The sequence below is a fragment of the Peromyscus maniculatus genome, chromosome 14 (genome assembly GCF_049852395.1).
Source record: "Peromyscus maniculatus bairdii isolate BWxNUB_F1_BW_parent chromosome 14, HU_Pman_BW_mat_3.1, whole genome shotgun sequence".
NCBI lineage: Eukaryota > Metazoa > Chordata > Mammalia > Rodentia > Cricetidae > Peromyscus > Peromyscus maniculatus.
This window is the reverse complement of record NC_134865.1, coordinates 42,984,743-43,004,710: the sequence shown is the minus strand read 5'-3', so window position 1 is coordinate 43,004,710 and position 19,968 is coordinate 42,984,743. Positions and strand designations below refer to the sequence as shown.

General features: G+C 41.6%; 1 protein-coding gene across 1 annotated transcript in view; it reads right to left on the bottom strand.

Annotated features, from left to right (window-relative positions):
- Nucleotides 1–11,864: 11,864 nt before the first annotated feature.
- The window catches only part of Actr10 (actin related protein 10), a 44,080-nt gene continuing 35,976 nt past the window's right edge, over nucleotides 11,865–19,968 (bottom strand). The window contains exons 12-14 of the mRNA XM_006990711.4: nucleotides 16,214–16,295; nucleotides 13,772–13,973; nucleotides 11,865–12,284 (exon numbers count right to left, since the gene is read on the bottom strand). Of these exons, the coding sequence (XP_006990773.1) occupies nucleotides 12,103–12,284; nucleotides 13,772–13,973; nucleotides 16,214–16,295 (466 nt within the window). The 3' untranslated portion in view covers nucleotides 11,865–12,102. The remainder of the gene's footprint in view (nucleotides 12,285–13,771; nucleotides 13,974–16,213; nucleotides 16,296–19,968) is intronic.

Here is a 19,968-nt window from a genome sequence, read left to right as displayed (position 1 = left end):
CCAGTCACTCCGGCTCTCCTCCGGTCAAGGCAGGGAGATCCCCGCGCCCTTTCCGATCGCTGTCTTCCCCGCGGTCCGATGTGCACCGGCAGCGCGCAGCATTTCTGGGGAAGTGCGGAACCTTCAGCGCTGCCCTCGGAGACTCACCAGGGAACTGATGTGAGCATGGCAGCCCGATCGATGTGTGAGAGAAGCCCAAGTAGCTTCTTCCCTGCCCTCTGACAGCGTGGGCTCCTGAGAAAGGCACCCCGAGCCCCCGAGACTCCTGGGCGAGCCAGGTCCCCACTCCCCGGGGTCCAGCTCCTTCCTCCGCCCGCCGGCCTGGCTGAGCTGCGGACCGACGGACGGACGGACGGACGGCGGAATCTCTCCCTAAACCGGTGGGATTTCTTCACGGCCCTTCCCTTCAGCGTGCGAAGATTCTGCTCTTTATCCTAAAGCAAACCGAAAACAACCCTTCCCCTCCGCACCGTCCCTCTGAGACAGGCTCTATGTAGACCAGGCTAGCCTCGCACTTAGAGAAGTGCGCCTGTGTCTGTCCCCCGCCCGGCCGTGGTCACCACGCCCGGCTCTCGGCTCTCGGGTCTCTCCAGCCGTCCACCCCCAGCGCCGGGTGTGGTGGCTCACCCCGTAATCCCAGCACAAGGGAGGCTCGCTCGCTCGCTCCAAATTGAAGTCAGCCTGGGCTTAGACTCAAAAGAAGAAAGAAAGTGGGTGGGGTAATTTGTGATGATGACCTTGTTTCAACGATGGGCAGCTGAAAGGCGGGACAAAACCACAGTTGGCAAGAAAGGGGTATTTGGTGCTTTGGGTTGGACAGTGACCCGCTTGCTCTGTAAGAGAGGGGCAAAAAAAATTCAGACCGTTAATGCTCCGGGGCTTGATCTCTCACCACTTTCCGGTGTCGGGTCTACCTTTTCCTTTTCCCAGCCAACTCTAGCCAGGCTTTCACGTCCTTCTCATGCTCCTCACCAGTCATCAACCTGCTCGTTAAAATGCCATCATTGCCACTTTACCAAACCTAACAGTTAATTGCCATGCCTAATCCATTGGCCTATCAGAAACACTAGAAACGATCACTTCATCCTGGCTCTACCTCCCGCCAACTTCCAGCACTCCAGATGCCTCCTTAGTCCTTCTTTTCTGTCCTATCTCCTAACTTGCGAGTGCCCACGGATGAGCTCACTTTCTTGCTAAATTTGCACAGCCCCCCCCCCCCCCTCTGTAAATTCTAGTAGAGTACTTCCCGGGCCCCTCAGGGCATGCAGTGGGGTTCTGCGGAAGAAACTTTTTATATAGCCTTGTTGGGCTGCTGTGTACAGTATTCGTTATAAACTGGGCACTATTTCTGACCAGTTTTAAACCAAACAGTAAATGCCCAGCCCACAGGTCTTCTCCCCATACTCCCTTGGTGGGCTCAAGCTTATAGCTTTTTGCTTAGCATTCCTCACTTGATAGGCCAGTTCTCCTTCTTAAATATGCGTGGGTGAAAATCGAGACAGGCTCTCACGGTGTCACCCTGGCTGGCCTGGAATTCGGTATGTAGATCAGTCCTTGAACTCACAGACTCTCCTGTCTCTGCCTCCTGAGCGGCTGGGATAGAGGCATGCTGCGCCATGCCTGGCAGGAAATTCTATTTTGAGAGTTAGGATTTCTCTGTATAGCTCAGGCTTGGCTTGTGGCAATCCTCATGCCTCAGTCTCCCAGCTGCCTGAATTACAACTCCGAAGGTCAAACCTGAATAGCCATCTGGATATCTAGTTAGCCTCGGACACACTGTGTTACCCAGGTTGGCCTCAAACTCATGGTCCTCCTGCCTCAGCTTCCCTATTGCTGGAGTTATACATATACTATTACGTCCAGCTGAAACTTGTCTGAAGACTTGTTTCTCTGGCTGTTTTCCCGTTCTTTGTGGTAATCCTAGTCTTCTAGTTATGTGGCGCCATCATTGATAAGTCTCTCTTTCCAACACCATAATGAAAGAGCCATTCAGTGACTCAGGCAGGCCCTTCCACACTACCTCCCCACACCCCATCCCTGACTGAGGCCATGGCCACGTGGAAGGGGAGATCCTTTAAGGCAGCTGCCTTGATTCTGGAGGGTCAGCACCTGTGCCTTTGACGGTCCCTTTGTGAAGTGTTACCTTTTGTGTTCTCTACCTTCTGTTTAAAGCATGTAAATCTTATCTGAATGCAAAAATAAAAAAATAAAAAATAAAAGCCGGGCGGTGGTGGCGCCCGCCTTTAACCCAGCACTCGGGAGGCAGAGGCAGGCGGATCTCTGTGAGTTCGAGGCCAGCCTGGGCTACCAAGTGAGTTCCAGGAAAGGCGCAAAGCTACACAGAGAAACCCTGTCTCGAAAAAACAAAAACAAAAACAAAAAATCCAAATCCAACAAGACAAAGTCAGTACGAAAGCAGAATGAAGGGTTTTTTTGGTATGGGGGCAGTGCTAGAATCTCACTATACAACCCAAGTTGGTCTTGAACTCCTCAGCTCAGGTGATCCTACCTCTGAAGATCAGGAGTGTGCCAGCATATACAACTGAGGTTTTAAAAATATTTCCTACAAAAAGATGTTGGTGAAATGGAGAATTCATGTAATTGAGTATTAATGGTATATACCCACTTCTGACAATCCTTAGAACGCTTGAAGCTAAAGACATGGGAGCCTTGTCCTTATGGCGCTGACATTCCAGATGGCAAGGTCACAGTGCCTGTTACAGACAATGTGCTCAGGGACAGACATCACCTTTAGGACACAGCAGATGAGGAAACTGTGGTCAAGCTGAGGCTCCAGTTTCATTACAAGCTGAACATGAAATTCAGATTAATTACTCCTTAAATTGTAATTATGGACGTCTTACCTTAATGTCACCCTGGGCTTCGGCCTTGAGTGTTTAGTACAGAAGTCAGCTGACATGACTTTTTTTTTAAATTTATAAATGCTCGGCCTGTAGCTCAGGCTTATAATTAACTAGCTCTTACACTTAAATGAACTCATAATTTTTATCTATGCTTTGTCACATAGTTTGTGGATTGTTACCTCATTTTCTACATGTCTTCCTCAGTGGCTGGCTGGCATCTGACATGGCCTGTTCTTTAGGTTAAAGTCCTACATGGTTTTCTTCTAGGGTCAAAAATTAATTCCAGCTGGGCTGTGGTGGCACATGCCTTTAATCCCAGCATTTGGGAGGCAGAAGCAGGCGGATCTCTGTGAGTTCGAGGCCAGCCTGGTCTACAGAGCAAGATCCAGGAAAGGTGCAAAGCTACACAGAGAAACCCTGTCTCGAAAAACCAAATAAATAAATAAATAATCCCAGTACTTGGGAAGCAGAGGCAAGTGGATCTGAGTTTGAGGCCAGCCTGGTCTATAGAGCAAATTCCAGGACAGGCAGGGCTGTTACACAAAAAATACTGTTTTGAAAAGCCAAAAAAAAAAAAAAAAAAAGTTAAATAATGAATTAATCCATTAGTTGGAAAAACAACAGCAACCCTGTGCTAAAATATAAAGCACAAAAGCAAAGATTAGTATCATTATGGCTATGTGAAGCATTTACCTGTATTGTTCTATTTTTAATAAAAACTGGGGAGTCATATTGGGGTAAAAACCTGATAGATATGCGGGGGTTTACCCACCAACCCCACAGATCCCCAGAGTTTTCTTGAGTTGGAGCAGCAGGAAATATTAGATAGAAGGACTTAGATTGTGGAGATAAACAGATAGAAAATACAGAACAGCCTGGAGAGGGCCTGGAACCTATTCCAACAAGCCCGACTGTCTCTGCCCCAGGGTATTTATAGAGACACCAAGGGGTGGAGCAAAAGACCTCCCCCCAGCACAGCCAAGTGCAGACCATCTCAGACACCTGCACTCAGGCCCGTGGTCCTGATCATCCTCTCTATTGGGACCTGCTGGGTAAAGCCACAAGGAACCTGAAAACGAGCTCCCACAGGGCCGCCTTTCTTAATATATAAAAAATAACTCGTTATTAATGGCTTACAGCAATCTCCATAGCTGTTATACCTCCCAGTATGGGAGTAGAGGATGATAAAGATGGCATTTCTCTTTTGGTTTAGGTCCAAGGTGACTACACAGTCTTTAGCTGCATCAAGCCCTTTCTAAACCAAAAACTCTTAATGCAATTGCAAACTTAAAGGATCCCTTAACTTCATCATTACCATTAACGGGTTAATATAAATATTGCTGTACACAGTCACAATTCTCCCAATCTTACAACACAAAGCAAACTCTTAACAGAACCATTTGAATGAACATAAATGGTGCTATATATAATTAACAATTTTCTCAGTCTTACAATTTAACTCTTAATAGAATCATTTGAATTTTCTTGCTAACAGAACATAGGAAAAACTTCTAATGTTTTTACATCAAACTTAATATTTCCTTAACTCCACAAAACCAGGGTGCATTAATATCATTAGGTTAACAATTTCTGCAAACATACATTCAACCTTAATTCACTCATAACTCCTCCTTTTCTTTATAATTTTTTAAACAATCTCAAACCTAGTTAGAGGAACCCAAACTTATACAATTCCTAAAAACCCATATTGAAAAGCAAGATTCTCAATCTAATCATTAACACTTTGAAAACTTTTAGCAAAACATCCAAAAGCAGTTTCTTAATAAAACTCTTTGCATTTTAAAAGTAGTCTTATTATACCCCATTTGCATTTCTTACTAACAAAACATGACATTAATCCACTCAAACAACAAGAAAATTTTTTTTTAAATTAAATAGACTAAGGAATATTAACTCTCCCCTTTCTTTATAATTTTTTAAGCAACCTCAAACCTAGTTAGAAAACCCAAACTTTTCCATTTAAACAGTTCCATTTGTAACACAAAACCAGTTCCATAAGTAATTCCATTTTTACATAAACTGTTCCACAAAACAATTTCTTTTTTCTTTCTTTCTTTTCTTTTTTTTTTTTTTCTCGAGACAGGGTTTCTCTGTGTAGCTTTGCGCCTTTCCTGGAACTCACTTGGTAGCCCAGGCTGGCCTCGAACTCACAGAGATCTGCCTGCCTCTGCCTCCCGAGTGCTGGGATTAAAGACGTGCGCCACCACCGCCCGGCTTAACAATTGCATTTTTAACGCAGAACAATTCATGAATCACCAGCATATATGCATACACAAAACTGCATCTTTAGTCTAGGTAGAAACAATAAATTTCTTCATTTAAACAGTTCCATTTTTAACTCAATTCCAGAAAACAGTTCCTAGGTCATTAAGTAAACTCAAAGTTGTCCCATTGCAATGAAATCACTATTGTTCATTTCATTTCCCAAGTCCCAAAATTCATATAATAAATTCTGGTACAAGCCTTCCAAATATGAAGAAATCCATAACAAAAATCTTTTTGTAGTTTTATCTCATTTTTTAATTTCAAAAAGTTCAAAGAAAGTAAATTCTGGTATTAGGCTATCACTCCAAATATGAACAGACGTTTTACAACCAAAATTTTTTGCAGTTAACAATTTTAGTTCAAACAAGCGTCTCTGCAATTTTCATTCTTAAGCCAGAGACCTTCTTAGTTACAGTAACATTCTAAACCACACCGTTTTTGTTGTTAGCTCAGGTTTTTCTGTGTTGCGTTGATTTTCCATGAATCTCAGCTGCGGATGCCTTAAACTGGTTCTGGTGTCTGCCATTCTTTTGAAACCATTCAGACTGCCTACTTTGCAGTCTACTAGGACACTACCTTCTGTGTCTCAGGTTCTTTCACCATGTACATTACGAATAGATTAACACTCAATATTTATACTTTTTTTTACAAACTCATAACATTAACATCTACTTATTTATACTTTTTTTTTTTAAGATTTATTTATTTATTATGTATACAGCATATGTGACTGCAGGCCAGAAGAGGGCACCAGATCTCATTACAGATGGTTGTGAGCCACCATGTGGTTGCTGGGAATTGAACTCAGGACCTCTAAGTCAGTGCTCTCTCCAGCCCCTATTTATACTTCTTAAGGAAACTATAGAACTACTTTAGCAAATATATATTCATTCTATATTCTTATTTAAACTTACATTTACAACTAGCATCTTCTGTTTTTTTTTTCTTTTTCTTCCCCCCTCCCCCCCCCCCCAGCCCCAGACAGGGTTTCTCTGTGTAGCTTTATGCCTTTCCTGGATCTCACGCTATAGACCAGGCTGGCCTCGAACTCACAAAGATCCACCTGCCTCTGCCTCCCGAGTGCTGGGATTAAAGGAGTGCGCCACCACATTTTATAGAACTATTTTATCAACTTATATAGGGCTACTATTAGCATATATCTTAGCAAACACCTAAAGATTTAACACTTAGAGTAGATTTAACATTTTCTAATAAGGTAGAATAATTTTGTACTTCTTACTCTTAATTATCATCACCATCTCTATTAGAAAGATTCTCTTAACTAGACAGGAAGTACGCACATCATTTCTAAAGTTCAGAGCTTACAGACAGCTTTGATAGTCTAGAAGTTCTTGACAGATTGGAACAGGAGTAATTCTTTAATGGCTCTCTTAACTCTGGGACTTAGCGATTTCTGTTGCTATGCATTTCAGACCTTTCATAAGAACTCTATTAAGATCTATCTCAGTTTACTGCAAACCCAAAAAGAAAGAAGAAAAATCTTGTAAGGAATATTCTGTTTCAACAGACAATTTCCCAACAGGAGAAAATAGTTGTCTAAATTGGAGTGGGGTTCCAGACCTGCAGCTTTCAACAGGTCTGAAAACATTGCAGAAACTTAGTTACAATTGTCTCAAACTCCTCAGCACTCTGGAAGCCTCTTTATCCTCCTACTATGCCTAGACTGCAAGATAGAACCTTAATATCAGGAAAATGGATTTAGTTGCTTTTTACACTCATCATCAAACTCTGATACAATTTTCCCCCTTCTTAATTTTTTAAAGCTGTATTTGCCTTGAGTTCATTAACAATGGTAATGTTTCTGATAGATTTTTATTAGCCCAACATTTTCACCAAAACTGCTACTTTTCCAAGGAGTCAAGAACATAGGTGTTCTTTCATAAAACATATCCTTCAGTAGCTTACTCTAAGAAAGAGCATTTTCATGATTTAGTATTTTCACTTCATTAGCTTTAACCCTTGATGTTATTATTGTTAGCAGTTGTGATATTTAGCGTTGATTTCGTACAAGGAACTTGCAGGTGAAGCAACTATTTTTTTTTTAAGACAGCTAGATTTTCTGAAGTTTGTTCCCATCTATAAAGCAGTAATTTCTTTTTGAATGCCTCTTTCCTTGTCTCCTTATTAGATTTGCAAAGGAATTACTCATTGCAGGTTGTTTGTTCAAAAGGCAAAGAACTTTATTTTCCCATAAGTTTCTCCATATCTAAAACAGTGTTCAGTGTATAAACTGCTTTCCCTTGTTTTAATAATTTTGAGGTGGCTTGTTGACAAAACGGTTTCTAGTTAGAGGCTGTCCCTTTACCCAAATTCATCACTTCAGGATGAGAGGGAAATTTCCGTTGAACTACTTACTGTAGAGCTCCTAGCAAAAATTTTTGCACAGCTATTAGGGAAAATAAGGTATTTTCCGCAAAGGTGCCAAAAAAAGGTGAATCTCCGAGTTCCATATCCTTTCAATTTTTCATTGGAACTGACATTCAACAAACTCTGAGATGATTTTCCTCCTTTTTCTTTTAAAAGCTGTATTTTAAGTTTACCATGAACGTATTTTCGAGCTGACAAAGGTCTTTCAGGGCAATTTTGCCATTTTTAGTGGAAAAACTACCTTTCCCAGAATGCATTTCTCTTATATCAGTCCTTTATTGCAAGCTAGCTTTCAGACTTCATTTCCCATATTTCCTTTCGGTTTTTTTTTTTTTTTTTTTTTTTTTTTTTTAAGGGTTTCCCTGTGTAGCTTTGCACCTTTCCTGGAACTCACTCTGTAGACCAGGCTGGCCTCGAACTCACAGAGATCCGCCTACCTCTGCCTCCCAGGTGCTGGGATTAAAGGCATGCGCCACCACTGCCCAGCAACTTCTGGTATTTTTACTGGACTTGCTTACGAAGTTTTTGCTTTTGCAACAAGAGATTTGAATCAAGCGTTTTAAGTTTTCAACTACGGGAGATTATTTCTGTTCTCAGAGCTGGCCTCCACAGGTGTCTCTGCTTTATCAGACACCGCTGGAATCAGAACTGCACCTGCTCATTAGTGCACCTCGAGGCCGGCATTCCTTTTACCAACTTCCCTCGGGGCTTGTGTTTGCCTTAGCCAGTCAGTAAAAAACAAAAGCATTTACAACAGCTTTTCCATAGCTCCTTGGGAGAGATTTTCTCCTACTGATCTTGTTTTCATTTTGCTTGCTCCTTTCCCCCCAGATGCAGAGCTTCAGATAGCTCAGGCTGCTCTGTTCCTCTGCTTGCTGCCTTTGGAGATAGGGGCTCCCCCCACACCCCCAAATCTGCCTCAAATTCTAGCAGCTTTTTCAGGTCATGCATTTTCTGGGGAGGAATCTGTCCCTTCTTCGTTTCTTCAGAGAGTCTTTCTCCCAGACAGTTCCCAGTTTGGTCTCAGTTTATCCCCTTTGCCCCAGAAACATTTCCCTGCTACTAAAGGTAGGGGCTTTTTGTCTGTTTTCGGGGTCTGTGAGGTTTGTATTCATAAATCAAGCTTAGCAAGGGAGGTTTTTTTGCCATCTCTAAGCTTGCATCAGGCCCATTCCCCAGTGGGTTGCATTTTTTTGTCTGGGTGCTCAAGGACCGAGCTTATGCCAGAGGCAATCACCTCTTATGTTACCCCCTCACCTCACTGGTGGTTGAAACAAAGCTTCTCTGGTAAAGATGCTTTCTCTGATAGAGAAGAAAGCTTTATTCCCGGATAGTTTTCCATTCTGCCCTGGCTGGGCTCTTTCCCCAGACAGCGTTCTGACTCTGCAGACTAACTGCAGACGCAGTCTGACTTTACTGCTTTCCCAGAAAGGTTTTTTCTCTGATAGGAAAGCTTTTTTCAGATTTCTTTTTGCAGCTGTGGACCTATCAACCCGGGACTTGTAGGAAAGTGAATAACTATGCTGTTCCCACCGGCTTTAACTTTGTTCATTAGCAGTTTTCCCCTGGGTCCTGCACCTTCCTGCCGCAGCTCTGTGCTCCAGGAAGTTTACAACTGCAGGAACCCTAGTATCCCCGAAATGCACTCCAACTCAGAGACGCTGGCCAGTCGCCTCTGGGTTTTTGCTCAGAAGAGAGGATACAATGCTAACAGTTTGCATTGCTTCAGCAGATCTTTGCCTTAGGGGGATTAGGAGCAACTTTTCATTCTAAAACTTTCACTCAGAAACAAAACCCTTTATGCCTCAGCTCAGCTGTAACTGAAAAGCTTGGCTTTTTTTTTTTTGCTTTTCCCAGGTAAAGTTTCCTGCCCTATTGGGCTCCTTATGGCTTTTCACCCTTACTCTCCCAAGCGTTTCCCTCAGGGTACTCTGACCCACTGTCTTTTACTAGCTTGAAGAGACAGAGCTTAGAAGAGGTTTTTAGGAATGACATCCCTGCCTCCCTCATTGCAGAGAGGATTTTTCTGGCTTCAAGAACTTTGAGAGGCTTTGCTCTCTTAAGAGGTTTGTTGTTTTCCCTTAGAGCTAGTCACAGGTGATTCTTATTTTTGTTCTTCTGAGAAAGATTAAGGCTTTTAGAGAGACACCCCCCTCCCCCCGCCAATTTTCCAAGTTTTTTAGTTTGAGAGAAAGATTTTTTTCCCCCCAAAAGAGAGAAAGACCAACTTTCCCCAAAACTTCAACTTTAAACTTTTTGGCTTCTTACACCTGCATTTTTGCCTCAGGGAGAAAACACTTTCTCCTGCTGCTTGGACTTAGCATTTCAGCTGTCCCCAGGTCAAAAGCTTCTATAGGCAACTTTTTCTTCCCCATAAGCTCAGAGAAGAGCTTTTTTTTTTTTTTTTACTACCCGTAAAACTTAAAGATTTTCCTCCCAGTTTGTGTTCATAGACCCCAAGTTAGAAAATTGAAGTTTTTCTGTCTAGTTGCCTTAAATTTTTTCCTACATGATCTTACATTTCTAAGTTTTTCCTACACTATATTATTACACTATAACTTATACTTATTTTTCAGATAGAAATTAAGAGATACAAGATAGAAATTTTGATAGAAGAGACTTTTGTGCTGCAGCATCGGACATCCTTCCAGTCCATTTTTTCCCCCTTATCTCTCGAGGATAAAACCCCTGCCCTTAGCCGGGCGGTGGTGGTGCACACGTTCGAGGCCAGCCTGGACTACCAAGTGAGTTCCAGGAAAGGCGCAAAGCTACACAGAGAAACCGTGTCTCGAAAAACCAAACCAAACCAAACCAAACCAAACCAACAAACAAAAAAACCCCAAAACCCTGCCCTTAACATTCATATTTCATATTCCATTCCAACACTGGACACGTTCTTTCTTCCCACTGGCAGGACCACTTTCGCCAAAAACTCTGTAATAAAACTATTATTATCCTTTGTCTTTAGTCCCTATTACTTTATCTTTAGTCTCCCCCCCCTTTTTTTCTTTAGTCCCTGTTCATGGTACCATTCTGTGGGGTGTTTACCCACCAACCCCACAGCTCCCCAGAGTTTTCTTGAGTGCGAGCAGCAGGAAATATTAAATAGAAAGATTTAAGATTGTGGAGATAAAACAGATAGAAAATAAAAGATAGCCTCGAAAGGGCCTGGAACCTATTCCAAGGAGCCCTGTCTCTGCCCCAGGGTATTTATAGAGATGCCAAGGGGTGGAGCAAAAGACCTCCTCCCCCAGCACAGCCAAGTGCAGACCATCTCAGACACCTGCACTCAGGCCCGTGGTCCTGATCATCCTCTATTCGGACCTGCTGGGTAAAGCCACGAGGAACCTGAAAACAGGCTCCCACACAGATCCAAAGAGGAAGAGGAATGATCAGCTGACCCTAACTCTTCATGCTTTCCAGATTGAAAAAGGCCTCAAATCTCTCTAAGCTCCTCCCTATATCTTCCTGGGGGCCCCTATCTGGGTCCTCCAAAATCTCTATGGCTAATTCCAGTCAGCCAATCGCAGACTCCACCCTGATTCAAGGTAAACTTTATTAGCAGTCTCAGAGTGTCAGTGCGAATAAATATTCTGCAACAAATGTTTATTAAGCAATTATGAAGAAGTGCAAACTACATTTCTTAGAAATGTAGAGATTACATGTTCTTGAACATGAAATTCAGAAAGTGCACATTTCCATACCCTGCTTAATGAAAGCGTGGCCCTGCTCTCAAACAGTCTGAAGGATCAGACAGGCCTGGAAAAGCAGCCCTACCTCTCATGGGCACATCGTCAAACAAAGGGTTTTAAACAATAGACCATGCTGGTATCTGAAACTATGGCTGGAGAGATGGCTCGGTGGCTAAGAGCACATGCTCTTCTGGAGGACCCAAGTTCGGTTCCCAGCACTTCTATCAGGTGACTCAGTGTGACCACAGCTCCAGGGGACTTGATGCCTCTGGTCTCCACAGGCATAATTTAAAAAAAAGGAGCCGGGCGGTGATGGCGCAAGCCGGGCGGTGGTGGCGCATGCCTTTAATCCCAGCACTCGGGAGGCAGAGCCAGGCGGATCTCTGTTGAGTTCGAGGCCAGCCTGGGCTACCAAGTGAGTCCCAGGAAAGGCGCAAAGCTACACAGAGAAACCCTGTCTCAAAAAAAAAAAAAAAAAAAGGAAAAGTGAAAAGAGTCTGAAACAACTGGCAGTGGCTGGTATTCATGGACTGGATCAATCGCTAAAATGGTAAAATCAGAAATATTTCTAATGCTCAAGATAGATTATGTGAGCTGTGGAGGAAACGGAACTACACAATAAACTTCCAGAGCAAACAGCTTAACTCTATTTTATTGATATAAATACAACATATCTCACAGGCGTCCACTATTTTACTATACTACACAAGAGACAAGGTGAGAGCAATTAAATATTAATGCAAAAAGAAAATACAGAAATGCTTTGTTACATAAGTCACCTATATATAGTAAAGCATCCTACATACTTTGTACAATTTATTTCTAATTGATTAAGTATTTGAAATAAAGCAAGGCTCAATTTATTCAAAGTTTTATTTCTCGGTGGAAAATGCTCTTTTCATCAGTGGTGGCTGCGTCTTCCCAAGATCAAACATCATTTCCAAAGGTGGGTTGTTGAGAGAACACCAGTCAGGTATACGGCCGGTCTGATTATAATATTCCTTTGAAATGGAGCGGCTCCCAAGTATATCTTGCAATGCTCCAAAAACAGCGCCTGTGTAGCAAGAATACTTTTATAGCTAAGATGATATATCAGAAAACTGTAAGCTGCTTACATCCATTCTATGAAAAGAGGGACCGGCAAATCCAGAAGTGCAGCTCACATTCTCCAGTTCACTGGATTTTGAATAACAGGATCAACCATAACTCCTATGTTGAAAGTAACTTAAATAACCTTTTGCAGATTACAGTGAATACGGAATTACAAAATCTATAAGGAAGTGGAATAGAATGAGGTGGAAGGATTTTCAACTTTAGGAAAGACCTAGGTTTTCTTTGTCACAACTCGGCTACATGTCATTTACTTAAGTAGAATAAAACTGCAAAACCCAAGAGGTATCATTGAAAAGTCTTAAGATTTTTTTCATACTATTTAATATAATTTATTTAACTTTTTATTTTATGTGCAATGGTGTGAAGGTACCAGATCCACTAGAACTGGAGTTACAGATGGTTACCATGTGGGTGCTGGGAATTGAACATGGGTCCTCTAGAAGGGCATCCAGTGCTCTCAACCACTGAGCCATCTCTCCAACCCCAAAAGTCTTAAGATTTTATACTGAAAAAGAAATAGTATTGCATTCATTTAAAAATCCTAACATTTGTTTTTCTCTCTAAATGTATGATCTCGACACCGGCTCTATCATAAAATACACAATGTACATATGCGACTGTTTTTCTCTAGGTAGTTATTAGACTACCTGCTTATCTAGCGGTAACACCATCTAGAGCATTCAATGAGCTCCATTACAGAGCAAGGATGAAGCAAAGAACCCATTTCCCCCATTAAAACAAGAGTTCTAAGTAACAGCAAGCATCACTCTAGAATATGGTCACCACTTTCACTATTCTGAGGGATGACTTCAGATGGATGAAGTTTACTTAGTATTTGAGACAGGGTTTTCCTATGTAGCCCTGGCTGGCTTAGAGCTCACTATGTAGACCATGTTGTCCTCAAACTCACAAGAGATCCACCTGCTTCTACCTCCAGAGTGTTGGTATTAAAAGCGTGTGCCACCACATCATGACCTTCCCTAAGGATGAAGTTTACTTAAAAAAAAAAAAAAATCACAGTGCAAAGGCCAACAGAAACAAGCATATAATTCTAAAAATTCAAATAATTTAGAGAAAAGTCACATTTTATGAAAATATTTGTTCATTTGAAGGTCTAACTTTGCAGCTTAGACTGGCTTGGAATTCATTATGTAGCCCAGGCTTGCCTCAAACTCTTGATCCTCCTGCCTCAGCCTCCTAAGTAATTGGACTGTGGGGTTTATTTCTCAGTGGAAAATATATCTTCAGCATCATCTGTGGCTAAGTGTTCCCAACATCAAACATTATTTCCAAAGGTGAACTGTGAGGGGACACTAGTCAGGCACATGACCCAGCTAACAGTTCTACCTACGAGATGGGTAGTTTTCAATAGTGAATCATTTACTTTGATGCATTTATTAATAATAACACCGAGGACTAAGTTCTTACCTCCCAGCCAGGCCACACAATTAGCCTTTGCAGGTGGAGTATGAATCCGGAAGGTCTTGGTGCCAAGTGTCTTTTTGTATTTTGGTTTTTCTACCAAATACCGTATTTCTGCAAGCAATCTGTGGAGAAATCCTGGCAACATAGATGTGCCACCTATGACTACCAAATTCTCTGCCAGTTGCTTCCTGGTGTCTATTGGGCACTGGTATTGAAAAAGAAAAGAATTATTTTTAATTGGATAAATCCTGTTTAAGTACCCAGAAATGGACACTGTATATAGCAGCAGCAGCAGTAGCTTTAACACAAGAGACTGTAATGTTTCTCTATTCAAGTGCTGGGATTAAAGGTATGCCCTACCACAGTCAGCCTCTGCATTACCCTCTACATTAGTCTCTAAATTGTGTGTGTGTGTGTGTGTGAGCATGCACACCCGTGCACACATACAAGCATATGAGTGCAGTGTATGTGCAGAGATTAGAGGACAATTTGCAGGGGTGGGCTCTGTCCTACTATGAAGGTCCTAGGGCTTGAACTCAGGTTATCATGCTTGGCGGCAAGCGCCTTTACTCACTCCGACATCCAGCTAGCCCACAGTTTTAGACTTGAAAATAGTGTAAATTCCAAGTCGCAGAGCAGTAGCATGAGTGCACTCATCAACTAAATTTTCTCATATAAGTAAGGAAAGCATGTAACATTTGACCACCACCCCTCTCTGTCTCTCTGTTAACGTGTTTGTTTTTTGAGACAGATATACAGCCAGGAACTCACCATACATCCTAGGTTAGCCTTGAACTTGCAATCCTCCTTTCTCTACCTTTAGAGTACTAGGATAATAGGTGTGTGCCACTATACCTGGCTTAAAACCTAATTTTTTTTTTTTAATTTGTTTATTGGCTTGGAAGCTACCTGATTTCTTTTTTTAATTTTTTTTTTTTTTTTTTTTTTAGGGTTTTTATTTATTATGTATACAGTGTTCTGTCTACATGTAGACTTGCAGGCCAGAAGAGGGCACCAGATCTCATTACAGATGGTTGTGAGCCACCATGTGGTTGCTGGGAATTGAACTCCGGACCTCTGGAAGAGCAGCCAGTGCTCTTAACCTCTGAGCCATCTCTCCAGCCCCCAAAACCTAATTTTTCAAGGTATTATGTCTCTACTACCACACCTAAGGCCAGTTGCTGGGTGGGAAGCTCATACTCTCAGAGCTTGTTTGGAGGTTCTCACAGGACAGCACAGCTGCTCATGTACCCTTGACTGGAGGACCCTCTCCTCTACTGAAAAGTCACATTCTTGGCACAGCTTCCAGAGGCTGTGTTTCAAAAGGAGAAAAGAAGTGAACTCTGCTGGCCAGTCAGATCAGCCTGGCAGCCCAGGGGGTGCCAGATCATCCTCACTCAGACCCTGTGAGAACTGCGCTTCCTCATCAGTTCCAAGACTCAGGAATGATCCAGTTCTTTAAGAAGTGGTGCCTGAGAGGCAGACAGGACCTTTCCACAGTGATGGTACTTCAGATGGAAGTTCCACAGTGGCAAACTCACTCAACAAAGCTATATGTGCCTCAAGCACTTGAAAATTCACTACCATACAGAACGGAATTTGGAGGAACTAAAAGCTACCCAAGGTCCAAGTCTGGTATCTGCTTTGAAAAAAATTGCTTTGTTCAAACTCATTACCTGGTTTGGGATACCATATCTCACTCACTCAGCGCCAAAGTCAAACTCATTAACTAGAAATGTTTTTCACATGGTTTTTACATTCATGTATTTTACGTGTGTGTGTATGTGTGTGTGTGTGTGTGTGTGTGTGTGTGTTGGTGTGGCCATGCTACGCAGGTGGAAATCAGAGGACAACCTGTAGGTGTGGGTTCTACCATGTGTCTTGGGGTTGAACTTAAGCCATCAGATTTGGTGGCAAGTACCCTTATCTGCTGAGCTATCTTGCTGGCCCTAGGAATATTTTTAAAATACTAAGAAAAACGTTTTTTTTTTGATACAGGGTCTTACTACGTGACCCATGCTAGCATGAATTCTTGATATAAACCAGGCTGGCCTGGAATTCCTCATCCAACTGTCTTGGCCATTCAACTGCCACTATACTTAGCAGCATTAACTATAAAATTCCACAGAAAAGTTAAAGTAGGAAAATGTAAGCCAGGTGTGGAGGGGCATGCCTGTAATCCTAGCACTTGAGACGAAGAGGCAGAAGAATCTGAAGAATTTCCAAAGTCCAGCGAGATACTGAGTTATAGGTCCAAACCAAAACAAAAAAAAAACAAGTAAAATATTTTTTAAAAGATAACAGTATTCTATAAAAATTACAATAAAGAGACTAGAAAATTACCTTATTCTTATAAATAATATGTGATAAGGAAAAATGCAGAAGACAACACTTAATTTTTTTTCTTTGAAGGACCATTACAACAAAGGGAAACTTTATAAATACCTGCAAAAGGGAATCCAATATTAAAGTGGCAACAGATTTCTCCTCATTATCTTGTTCAAAAAGAATTTCCACAACTGAATCTCTGATGAGAGTAAAAAGAAAAGAGAGCACTTTATTGGCATCATATAACCCGACATGGAATAAAGCATTCATTATACTGACATAATGATTTTAAGTGGCAGTATCACCTTTATGAATTATTTAATAAAATGCACAGCTGTTCTCATTGTAAGTGGGGAAAATAGTAGTGTCCACCTCTAGGGGTTGAGAGGAGGATACAATACTCTTGCCAAACAAGGTTTGACACACAGGAAGCATTCCTCAAGTGTTAGCTCCTGGGGAAGTAAGATTTGCATGTTTTGGATTTCATTGCCCCTCCTCAAACATAACAACAGAAAAGAGGTTGTACTCTGTAAAAGTTAACAAAACAAAAGGATTTCTGAAGTACGTTTCCACGTAGCTGGAGCTGATTTCAAGCTCCTTATTCTCTTGTCCCTACCTCCCACGTGCTGGAATTCAGGTGTGAGCCACTACACGGGGCAGCCTACACTTTTTTTTTGTCTTAAAAATCTACAATAAAGCTGGGTACGGTGACCCACACCTGTAACCCCAGCACACAAGAAAGGTAAGCAGAAGGACTGCTACAGACTGAACGCCAGCCTGGGCTACACAGCAACAGCTGTTTTAAAATCAGGAAGCAGCAAGGACATGACAGAGATGTAAGAGAAGTCTATTTTGGCCAACATGAGAAAGGTCTTTGGGGTGAACAGTATTTTTCACTGTACATATTTAAGACATACAATATAATGTCTTGCTATACACAGTCATAATGAAATGATTACCTATCACCCTCCACAGTTACCTATTTTGTGGTAAGAGTGGCTACAGTTTATCCTCCCAGACTTCTCAGTATAGGACATACATTATCAGTTACATCCTCGTGTTACATGGTGAAGGTTTGTGCCCTCTGATCTACTTCCCTTCACCCCGCTCTAACCCCAGTCGCCACTGTTGTAATCCGTTTCTAAGCAGTGTTTCCTTCTTCTATGTGGTGCAGTTCTTTTTAATCAAGATTTCATGTAAGATTTCATGTTTATTTGTATTTTTCAAACATGTGCACATTAAAAAATAGAAGATTTACACCACACATAGCGCACATGCTTTTATCCCAGCACTCAGGAGGCAGAGCCAGGCGGATCTCAGTGAGTTCGAGGCCAGCCTGGTTTACAAAGAGAGTTCCAGGACAGCCAGGGCTACACAGAGAAACCCTGTCTCAAAATAGCAAAAACAGATAAATACATGAATAAATAATGGGGGATTTACAATAGGAAATCAACGCAAAGTCAAATAAACTAATGATCAAATCATACATGATCATGGATCACACGTAATGTAATAACCTAATGGAAACTAATTTTATCAAGGCAGTTTCATAGCCACAATAGTTTAAAACTTTATTGTTGAAGTGTAGATCACAAAAACTACACATAAAATTACACAGAACTATATGTACACTGTATACCAATACCAATTTACTACTTATTTAAATTTTGAGATAAAGTCTCTCTATGTAGCCTTGGCTGTCTTGGAACTCACTCTGTAGACCAGGATGACCTTGAACTCACAGAGTTCCACCTGCCTCTGCCTCCCAAGTGCTGGGATTAAAGGTGTGCATCACCATATTCAGCTTCTGTATTTCATTTTTCAACAATCTCCAAGTCTAGAATTACGTGAAAATTTAAAAGAAACCAAAAACAGTGAACCTCTTTAAAAAACTTTATAAACACCGGGACTCACTATGTAGCCTAAGGTGCCCTTGAACCTGTGACATACCATCTGCTTCAGCCCCCACCTGCTGGGATTCAGGTGGGTGAGCACAGCTGGCCCACAGAGCCTTTTGTAGGCCGGGTGGACTGTGCTTCCTGCCGTCAGCTCAACTACTCCTGTTTCCCAGCTCCCGACAGTAGACAGGAAGCAGCAGACAGACAGAGCGACAGTAGACAGACAGATAAAGCTCCCTACAGAGGAGAGGAAGCACTCTTCCTTTCCCTTCCCTTCTCAGGACTGCTTGCTTGCTGCATGAGATGGGAAGCTATGACTTTAGCAGCCACAAAGAACCCAAGAAATGATAAGATGGACAGATGCTCCCATCTCTATTGGGAGCTGTCCCACTTTCTAAACATGGATCACATGACAGACACTCCCGCACTGCTGAAGCCACTCTCTTCAGGTTTGTAGAAGCTGGGTGGCCGAGAAAAATACCAGCCAGTGCGACACAAACCAAAGTGAACACACATATCACATCGGAGCTCTATTTTTGTTTCTTTTAGTAGGGTCTCACTATGTAGCATTCATTTATTGTGGGTCCCACTAAATAATCGAAAGAAAATTTAAAATAATAATTTAATAAAAATAACAATAGACCCGGGTGATCCCAGCACTCGGGAGGTAGAGGCAGGGGATCTCTGTGAATTCAAGACCAGCGTGCTCAACAGAGCAAGTTCCAGAACAACCAAGACTACACAAAGAAACCCTATCTTGGAAAAAGAAAAAAAGAGACTACCAAAAAGTACCACATTTTCACACCAATGGGTCCTTTAATTTATAATTTTTAACTTTACGTATTTATGTTCATTCTCTTGACATCTCACCCTCTGTTACCTTAAAACTTAAAGGCTATCCAGTATGGTAACTGTTTTTCAGTCCATCTTTTGATATCAGATCTTAGAAATGGAATGTTTAAGGCAGTCAGGTATGTATTCACAACAGCTGTACTCAAGAAGTTAAGGGAGGAGGAGAACCACTGTTTGAGGTCAGCCTGGGTTACAGTATGATTGATACCCTGTCTGAAAACAGAGGGCATTTATAATCAAATCTCATAGGATATAAATAAATTAGAATATAAATAAAATTACACTGCATATAATTATGTTTCTCAATATAATTATGTAAACCCTTAACAGTAATTTTTATTACAATATCTGAGAAATAATGAAATGAGTAATAAAATGTGAACCACCAATGGATTCTAAGGTTTGAATTTATTTGGAATGAAACTTCATTCTAAGAAAACAAAGTTTTAAAATTTTACTTATTTTATGTGTATGGGTATTTTGCCTGCATGTGTGTTTGTCTACCATGTGCATGAAGTACCCACCAAGGCCAGAGGAGAACACTGGACACCCTGAAACTAGAGTTCTAGATAGTTCTGAGTTGCCATGTGCATGCTGGGAACTGAACCTGGCTTCTCTGTGTTCTTTTTTTTTTTTTTTAAAGATTTACTTAATTATTTTATATACATAAGTGCTCTATTTGCATATACACCTTTATCCCAGAAGAGGACATCAGATCCCACTATAGATGGTTGTGAGCTACCATGCTGGTGCTGGGAATTGAACATAGGACTTCTGGAAGAGGAGTCAGTGCTCTTAACCACTGATGTTCTTAACTGTTGATCCATGCCAGTCTCTGGGTTCCAAACAAAGGTTTAGAGCACAAACGAGCAAATGACTAACTAATAAAATCCAGCCACTCTCCACATGAAGTGTCTTTGGAACACGGGCATAGTATACGTTTTGCACTTCATCTGCAGAGCTGAGTAGGTGAAAGACTATACGAACATCAAAGTCTAAGACAGTTACTACTTGGTTCTTAAAAGAGATTCCGACCCCTTTTAAAACATATTTCCTGTTGCTTTTCAAAACACTGTTAGTTTCATTAAAATAATTCTGAATTATTCTGATGAACAGGAAAGA